This window comes from Phoenix dactylifera, chromosome 14 (assembly GCF_051530095.1).
Source record: "Phoenix dactylifera cultivar Ajwa chromosome 14, Ajwa_hap1_PhDact_Kaust_v1.1, whole genome shotgun sequence".
Classification (NCBI taxonomy): Eukaryota; Viridiplantae; Streptophyta; class Magnoliopsida; order Arecales; family Arecaceae; genus Phoenix; species Phoenix dactylifera.
This window is the reverse complement of record NC_143203.1, coordinates 27,309,799-27,318,921: the sequence shown is the minus strand read 5'-3', so window position 1 is coordinate 27,318,921 and position 9,123 is coordinate 27,309,799. Positions and strand designations below refer to the sequence as shown.

Sequence of the window (9,123 nt, the reverse complement as noted above, 5' to 3'; positions counted from 1 at the left end):
AGTTATCCATGATAAAAGGCAATTAGACAAAGGGGAGTTTTAGCCTCCGCGCTCCCTGTCGACATTGTTGCCGCTAGAAATGAGAACGGCCACCGGGCAAGCAACGCCTCTTCTCCGCTACCGTTTTTGGCCTGTTCTCCCCTCTTTCCCTCCTTCCTCAGTCGCCTTCTGGGGAAAAGGTGGAGACGCCGTCGTGTAACGGCGCCGGCGCCTCCGCCACCCGGCAGACCCGATGGCGTTTTCCTCCAATTTCCCTCGGCAGGCGACCACGCCGACGAGGGAGCCCTTATATAACCCTAGTTCCAAGAACGCGAACGGAACCCTGGCCGCATCTGGATCGATCCGGAGGGGAGAGGAGGGACGTCATCGCCGTCGACATGAGCCGCCGGGGATACGTCACGCTTCCCATCATCCTCGTGCTCGCGACCGTCTTCTTCCTCTACTACGCGACCGTCTTCGTGGTGATCGATGAGTGGATGGGGCTCTGGACCGCGGCGGGGCTGGGGAACGCCTCCGTCTTCCTCTACTATTTACTCGCCGTATTCAGGGATCCGGGCCGCGTGCCGCCGTCGTTCTTTCCGGATATGGAGGACGCCGAGAACCCGATCCATGAAATCAAGCGGAAGGTACGAATGCTGATGATATTACTGCTAGCCCTCGCGTAAGATTCGATTTTCTTGCAATAATTTTGTCCTTATTCCGGTCACGTTTGAGTTTTTTTTCCCTTTATGGATTTGTGCCTAACTGAGATATAAAGATGATGCCCTTTTGGATAATCTTGGAGATCCTTTGATAAGGAAACTGGGTTCCTTTTTTTTAACCTTTTTTTTGCTTGTAAATAGAGTTGATTTTTTGCACTTTGAGGGATTCTGCATGACTGGTGCAGTTCCGTCGGATCATTAGACAGAAGTGTGCCCTTTTCTTTTATAGGGATTTTGATTGAAATAAACTATTATTGAAGTCCTTATTGATAGATCTGAATTGCAGTCTTTGGTAGTCGGGAGCTTTGCATTTTACCATTTCGAGTTGAGTGATGTTCATCTGACCTGATTCAATAGCTACCCTGTTGGTAGATGGGAATCGCTGTTTTTGGTAATTGAGAGCTCTGCGTGTTTACCATTTTATGTTGTATGAAATCAATTGGACGTGATCAATAAAGGGGCATTTATATGTGCGGAACTAAAACTCAACTCTGTTTTTGATGGCACTCCTGTTTTGTCAGCATAACAACACATTCCTTTCCACCGTGTTTCCCCCTGAAAATGAATAAATTCCTTCTAGAAGTATAAGAGATTAACCAAGAGTAAATGATTGGATGTATTGATGCTAAAACACTTCAGATGCATTATAGAAACATGCATGCACTGATTGAAAATTGAGATCCTTATCAAGAAAAACAGAATAGTCTGTGTAGAACAATTTGATTGAACACTAGTTGATTATAGGAATCAAGTTGTTTAGATCAGGGAAAGATGGTGGAGGAAAAATGTTATTTTTGAATTATATCAACTTTTTTTCCCTTTTTGATTGTTATATTTAAAGAACTGTTTTGGAATTGCTTGCCTAAGTTTTAGCTACTTGTGTCTTTTATCAGCTAAATGCTCTTTCTCCATTCCCTTGTTTGTTATGCTCAGTATGTTCAACACCTAACTTCTTTCGTGAATAATGTACCCCTGCTAGTGTTTGATGGAACATTTTTTATTCAAAAAGAAAAGATCCTCTGGTGTTTATCTTATTCTAAATTGGCAAAACATAATTGGCGGAGGTAGTAAGCCTTACTGTCCCTTTTGGGTGCGGTAGCTTGAATAATTGAAAATTTTCTGCATATTCCAGAACTAGTATCCATATAGAATGTTCAAGGTGGTTTATCTGGATAGAACAATATTAATCATAGTTCACTGTACCAGCCCAAATCGGACGGTACGAAGGCGTACCATGCCATACCAGTTTGGTATCCGTATATAGTATGGGTGGCGTACTAATATTCGATACGCTAAAAAAACTCTATATCGTACTATATCGACACAATACTAGTATGGCACCGGTACAGGGTCTAGTACCGAGACGACGAACCTTGCTCCCAAGGATTCTTGTTAGCAAATTTTTTGATAGAAAAATATCAACAAATTTCCCTATGCCATTTGTTAACGGGATTGTCCTTGTTATTAACTAATGATATATTTGTGCTCATTGCATACCTAAGGCTAATTCATCTGGTTATTATATAACTTCCACCAATTTCTTCAATAAAATCTCTCAATCTTTCCCTCTACTAATCTAACAATGTGTTGCAATCGTTCCTTATTTGTCATTGTATAAGTCGTTGAGATCAAGGTTGCCATAGAAAGCTGCCTGAACATTCTCGACCAAGTGCATAGGCAACCTAACCGCTTAATTGCCTTAGCATCTTCCAGGGTTTTAGGCATCTAGACTCCTATTGTTCGGTCTCATCTTATCCTCTTAGGCAGGTGTTCATTTCTTGGTTTAGTGAAGGCACTGAATTTTCAACCCATTCTTAGTATGTAATCTATAGTTAATCTCAATGGTTCTTTAGAGACAGTTGGAAATGCGACTCTTATTTGGAAAATTTTGGGGAAAGACAATAGCAAATGGATTGTAATGTTTATGAAGCGACAAATGAGTTGAGGATTTAAATTGTTGGTATGTTTCTAAGATGCATGTGGCGTGTGTAATCAGTTAGGACTCAACTAACAATATAGGTGGCACATGTAAACAGTTAGGATTTAGCCTAATAGTCTGGCACCCTCCTCATGCAGGATGTTTGAGTTTTGAGTCCCATGAATTCGCTTGGCTTCAGGAAACAATAGAGCTTGACACATGGACAGCTAGTTCGGCAATAGAGTCAGAAAAAGAGTTAAGATGCGCTGGTCTATGGGATTCTCGAAAGGATCCACCCAGATATTGACCTTGAGGGTTGAGGCAATGCAGGTGGCCTTTCTTCGTATTTAGCCCAAGGACCTCATATTATTGAAAGAAAAGCAAAGGCATATATTATTAAATTTATTATTAATCTTCCTCTTTTATGTGTAAGGTCAGTTGGCTTCAAAAGTAAAAATTAAAAGGAACTGGAATAAAAGAATCTATTTTTTTGTGTTTGTATCATCAAAATAGTTACTTGTTTTTTGATTTACATGTATATCTCAATGTTTTTTCTCAAGTCATAATTACACTTGCATGGGTTTAGGGTAGTCATGCTTTCTGGTTGCATTTCCTAAAATGCCTGCATTCATAAGGTATTTCCCACCTTCTTCTTCTATATTAATTCTGTACTATCTTTCCATATTGGTATCACTGGCTTCTGTAAGTCACATTCTCTATGTCCAGTTCATATTATATGTGTGCTTGAGATGTTGTAGGTCCATGTTTATGCCTAGCAAGTTCTGGTCCTACTTCCTGTAGCAATTTGATGGTGCTCTTCATCATGTTTGTTGATGCAATTGACCCCCAGTTCATCTAATATGAATTCTTTGTTTCTTTGGGTCATTAAATATTGTATTGGGATTAACAAGTAACTGCTCACCTTGCTTTATATTAATCACTGGTTGCGATAGCATATTTATAGGTACAGTTGTGCGACTGATATTTTGCTCTTGTACGGTTTAGCTTGGGTTGACTAGTGCTGCAGGACATTCTATGGTGATCTGTCTTATAAATTTTTTGTTGAAAACAACATTTTATGACGTTGTATCTTGCGTGAGCTAATTGTATGACATTGATGATCATAGCATGAGAAACCTTATTCTGTTATTAGCCTCTAATTCTCCCATATGTTTTTTGATTGTTACTGTAATCATTCAGGGTGGAGATCTGAGGTATTGCCAGAAGTGTTCTCAGGATAAGCCTCCCCATATGCATCACTGCCTTGTTTGCAAAAGATGTATTTTGAGAATGGTATGTATGATGACTTGTATTTTCTTTTTCAGAAAACTTTTCTCGGTATTCGTTATGGCCCTGGAATGCCTGCAGGATCACCACTGCATCTGTATAAACAATTGTGTGGGGCATGAAAACTATAAGGTCTTCATTATTTTTGTGCTGTATGGCGTGATTGCCTGTCTACTTGATGGTATATTTCAGTTACATGTAGTTAATTGGTGACCTGGAAGTTTATAATGTGGCAGAAAAAGAATTACAACATTATTTCAGGTTCTTCTTGTCAGAAATTTTACTCGTGATACACAGAAGGATCAGGTGCAGAGTACTGACTCTAATAAAATAACATATGTGAGTAACTTTCCTCAAAAGAAAACATAGTGAAGAGAAGTGACTTAACCTTGATATCATCATTCCTTAAGCGTGTTATTGACTTCCAGAAGTTATCAATTTGACAGCTCATTGCTGGAGTTATTCTGTGTCCCTTAACTTTGGCGCTAAGCATCCTGTTGGGTTGGCATATTTACCTTATCTTGCAGAACAAGACCACAATTGAGGTTTGAGAAAAATTCCATAGTTAGCTAAGTACTTGATTTTGGAATAAAATGTTTAGAAAATTTGCTGTCTTTTTTTTCTACAGTCATGAAGGAGTCAGAGCAATGTGGCTAGCAGAAAAAGTAGGAAATATGTACAGACATCCATATGATCTTGGTGTCTATGAAAACCTTGTTTCAGTAAGAAAAGTTTCTCTCTCTTCTTTTCTTTGTCTGTTGTTTTGTAGTTTGTGATCAAAATGCATGCCATGGAGGACCAAGACAATCATTATTTGTTGTGGTAAAAATTGAGTTCAAGGTCATGTTTGTTCAGTCCAGTCATAACCAAAATGATCACACCTGTTTTTCATATTGAAACCATGGATGGTAAAACTTGTCTTTATATAATGATCTGCCAAGGCATGAAAATCAATAATCCCATTAAACTGTGGCTTGTGGGTTGAGCAATTTTATGCAGTTCTCCTCAGAAGAATTATCATACCCTTGATACTTGCCTTGACAGAATCCTGGCATCGATTGCTGATGTCTTGCTGAAACATCCATCCTTTTCTAAAGATGGCAGTCAATTGAAACTTGCTCCTCTAGAAATGTTTGTAATCTTTGTTTTAGCATTTCTTGTTTTGCTTTGTTATTCTTCCTTTCCCATTGCGAGTGGGGAACTTTATATTAATGTTAACTGCTTGTGCTGTTCTGTGACACGCCATTCATCTGAAACCATCTGACATTGCCCTTGCTTACTCTTAGTTGTCATCATAAAGACTTCTACCTTTTTTAAAGTTAAATTTGTCAGATGTCTGTTTTTATGGTGATAGTCAGCATTGATATATTCAGTCCTATTAATCCTTGCTTGCCCTAACTTGGGCATTGCATTGCTACTCTCAATCTCAGCATTATTTCAATTGTATATTTATGTTACTGTTTCTCAGCATCTATTTTATTATGTGGTTCCATGAAGTTCACATTTGAGAAGAGGCCGGACACTTTTTATGTGGACCTTTTTAGGGGTTCTGCATCATTACTCCTCCACATGCTCTCAGTTCAGGGTACTTAGCTTTCAAGGCATTCTGTATTTTGAGCTATAAGTTTATCATGGTTCCAACTGAAGGCATAAGTTTTAGAAGGTAGCCATGGTTGGTCTGCAAATTTTGTCTCTTGTTTCTATAGTAGACAACAAGTATATTTCATGCTTGCTTGTTTATATAGATACCAGCTCTGGGGCGGCAGCATGGGAGATCATGCCTGTGGATATCTGAAATTTGGCCATTAACACCATCCAGTGACTTAAAAATCAACTTTGCCTGCAGGCACTAGGGCCTAACATCTATTGTTGGTTCTGCCCTGTATCCAACTACAAAGGCTCTGGTCTCTTTCGCACTGCATTTGACCTTCCAATATTTACAGCACTAACATGATGTATCTATCAGGTGGCAAAGGACAAAGTAATTTGTTAATAGGAGATGGACACCGCATAAATTTCCGTGGCCGAGCCTCACTTGGGAGTGCCGGTTACGCTCATGAAGTGTGCTTGCGGTACCTTTTTTTGGGTCCGACGTGCAGGCTTCAAGTTACTTTTGTGGGTGTTCTATAAATAGGGGCAAGTAGATGGAACATTCTTTGATGGGGGAGTATTCAAGGGTTTGGAAGAAGCTAATGTTATGAATAAACTTTAATAGTCCAGTGTAATATAATGTTAAATTATATGCTGCCTTGCGGTGATGTATTCTGATATGGAACCTCACAAACCCCACCATCCTCCCCTGCTCCACGGTGGTCACCAATGAATGCAGGCATTAGAATCTGACATTCTCGTTCTGACATGTAATATTGCTGCGCAAAGCCAAGACACAATTTGGCGTGCAACAAACCAAGTTCTGCACGGAATTGTTCACAGGGAGGGAGTGCCCGGCGGGCGTGGGGGATTCAGAATTGAATTGCAACCCAGGAATTGATATGATATTTTCCGTTCTTTTTTTTTTTTTTTCTGCATCACTTTTATAATTCTACTACGTTGGCAAGATGTACAACCTTTATAGAGGCGTATTCTTGGCTTAGACGAGAGATGTCTCGTCCCTTACCACGTGCCTCTTTGGTCATGTTACCCTCGGCTCCCGGAGACCCTGAGACGGTCATGAGTTTTCTTACCCTCAAGAAAGCAGTGACTTTTGGAACAAAAGGCCTCATCTCTTTCGCCTTTTTCTCACCGTCTCCTTAATTGATCACAGAGTTGGAAACCCTAAAACTCCATGCTCTACTGTACTTGAAACAGCTTGGTCTTGACTTCTGCCATCCAATCCTGCAGTGAGGTTTGCCAGCTCCCAATTCAAGAAAGCAAGCAATGTTGCTGTTAATATCCATGTAGTAGCTGACATAATCTGGAGGCTGCACAACAAATTCACACATTTCTGTGCCAATGATGCTAGGTATCGCCTCTGATGCTAATAAGCTGTCACTATCTACTGTTTTCACGCATGATCGTGTGCAAGGAAAGGTTATTGCTCTAGCAGTCATTGTATATTTTATTGTAGAAAGTAGTTAGCAAGTTGCCCATTTTATCCTCAAATAAAATTTATCAGGAGAGCAAGGCCTGTATATGTGATGACAGTGGTTTTGCTTGATCTTTACCTTGTTGCAATATTTTCAGACGAATGGCACGAAAGCTTTACAAACTTCAAGGGGCACCAGACATGTTTATGTTCTTAAACTTTTGGATCCAGATATGTTTCGTGGATTCATCTCTGTATCCAACTTTGTCAGTGAAGCATACGACAAAAACATTATCTTGCTTTTCCCTTGCCCTTCCCCTGGTGCTTCTTTGCTTCTAACTTGGTTCAAATAAAGGCCGCAGCTGCAGCCTTTGCCTCTTCTCTTCTTTTCCTCTTTGAACGCAGCAGCCATTTCCCTCTGCTTCCTTGATTCCCTGATCGAGATAAATATTATCATAGACCAGCATCATTAGCTACTCTTATATTAAGGTACAAATGCCTTCTAAAATGCATAAAAGAATACAAAAAACCCATTCTTTGCCGCTTTTAAGGCCACTGATGAAAGTTCACGCGCCTGGCTGCAGAACAATCTTACTGAAAAGAGCGTAACTAAGACCCTTCAGTCTTTTACCATTATGTCATGGATATCGAAAATTAAAATATGATTGGGTTTCATGGGGATTCACATTGTAGGCCTATTGTTGAGAGGTATGTGCCTCTCTGCTCATATGGGATGTAACCTCAGTAATATAATTGGAACAGCAAGGATGTATCCGCTCTTCCAACCCGTCCCAGAATGGGCCTTACGGCAAAAAACAAGAACAAAAAGAAAGAAGGAAATTTTTAGTTGACATCCGATCCAACCTAGTAGTAAGTGATCCCCAAAAGCAACCAAAATATTCTTTGGTGAATGGGGCGAAAACTTGAACTACGAACATACAAACTTTTAAAAAAAGATAAAGCCAAGGGAGATATAAAAACTGGAGCTATTGCGGTTACACCTCCCGATTTGTCAAGTATACTACTAAGAATGGCATGGATCAGTAGGAAATACCATTCCGGCATAATATGAGGCGGGGTGGGCATCGGATTAGCATGTATATAATTATCGGGATGGCCCAAAGATTTGTTATTACAAGTATTCTAGTGAGACTGGAATTATTGAAGATGATGCAAACTGATAAGCAGGTTAAATATGCACGTAGTTTCCAGTTTAGCCGGTCAACTTTTCCACAATGCCTTTAATAAATTGGGTGGCTAATTGAGCTCATGACATAGCAAGGCAATTCCAGATTTTGAGCAGAGATTGGTGCAGCAGGAAAGGACAGTTTCACTCAAGCCTGGCCTTTTCATCTGAAACACTACCAAGACTTGGCACCTTTTCGCAGTCTGCAAGCCACCAACTCCACCTCAAAGATCAGACTCGCACTGCACCTCCCAAATGCTACTAATTAGGTTTTTAGTTCATGAGTTGCTAGCAATAAAAAAGCAGTACCAAAGGGTTGGGACTTGTGAGCGTGAAGAAAAAACATGGACATTACTTTTGTGGCATATATATAGGAGAACCAGCACTTCCATAAGCATAGTCTGGCTAGCAAGCAATTTTTGCAACTTCCCGAACCTTGAACAATCCAATTAATAGATGACCATATAGCTAAATACCTCCCATAAAAATGAGGAGAACCTCATTAATCTATGTAGTTTCCCATCATAGTTCTTATTGCTATATCCCAAGCCTTGATAACACTGCCCTTCCCAAGCTCAAATGAGAAAAAAGTATTCTTTATATGTACTATCAAAAACTTCACCAGTGTTAGGGTGCCTTCATAATGAACTGCCAAGATCAAGTAAGTAAGATTTTTAGTTGGTTAGCAAAGAACAAATAAGAAAATGGCAAAAGTGGCCAAAAAACTGAGAATGACCTTCCTCCCTTATTAGCAGACTCACAGTTGATCAAAAATCTTCGTATGATGAGGAAAGTGTGCCACCATAATTTACAGCCTCGAGAAGGCCATCTAGTGTACTCAAAATGATTCCAGAACTTTTAGTTTGCTATGAATGTGGATCTGACATGCAGACAAATCCCTAGCTTAAACAAATCCAACGTACCCATCCTGGCTTCTCAGAAATTTGTAAAATATGAAGAGTTCCAGTGCTCTAAAGAATGTTATTGTTAAACTTTGGGCCGCAAA

At 39.9% G+C, this 9,123-nt stretch overlaps 1 protein-coding gene across 13 annotated transcripts; it reads left to right on the top strand.

Moving 5' to 3' along the window:
* On the top strand, positions 1-7,763 carry LOC103697206 (putative protein S-acyltransferase 16). 13 transcript variants are annotated; one of them, XR_015972997.1, is made up of 7 exons: positions 14-626; positions 3,820-4,038; positions 4,168-4,245; positions 4,353-4,451; positions 4,535-4,628; positions 6,748-6,868; positions 7,090-7,763. XR_015972997.1 is itself a non-coding variant. In XM_088710434.1 (6 exons), exons 1-6 carry the CDS (start codon positions 378-380, stop codon positions 4,538-4,540), a joined length of 576 nt encoding a protein of 191 aa, XP_088566560.1. In that variant the 5' UTR covers positions 14-377; the 3' UTR covers positions 4,541-6,176. The 13 variants fall into 13 exon arrangements, 5 of the variants coding, with proteins under 5 accessions (XP_088566561.1, XP_088566560.1, XP_088566558.1 ...); XR_015972999.1 differs by lacking the exons at positions 6,748-6,868; positions 7,090-7,763 and adding an exon at positions 5,652-6,176 and having other exon boundaries at positions 1-626; positions 3,820-3,912; XR_015972996.1 differs by lacking the exon at positions 7,090-7,763 and having other exon boundaries at positions 6,748-7,044.
* The last annotated feature ends 1,360 nt before the right edge of the window (positions 7,764-9,123 follow it).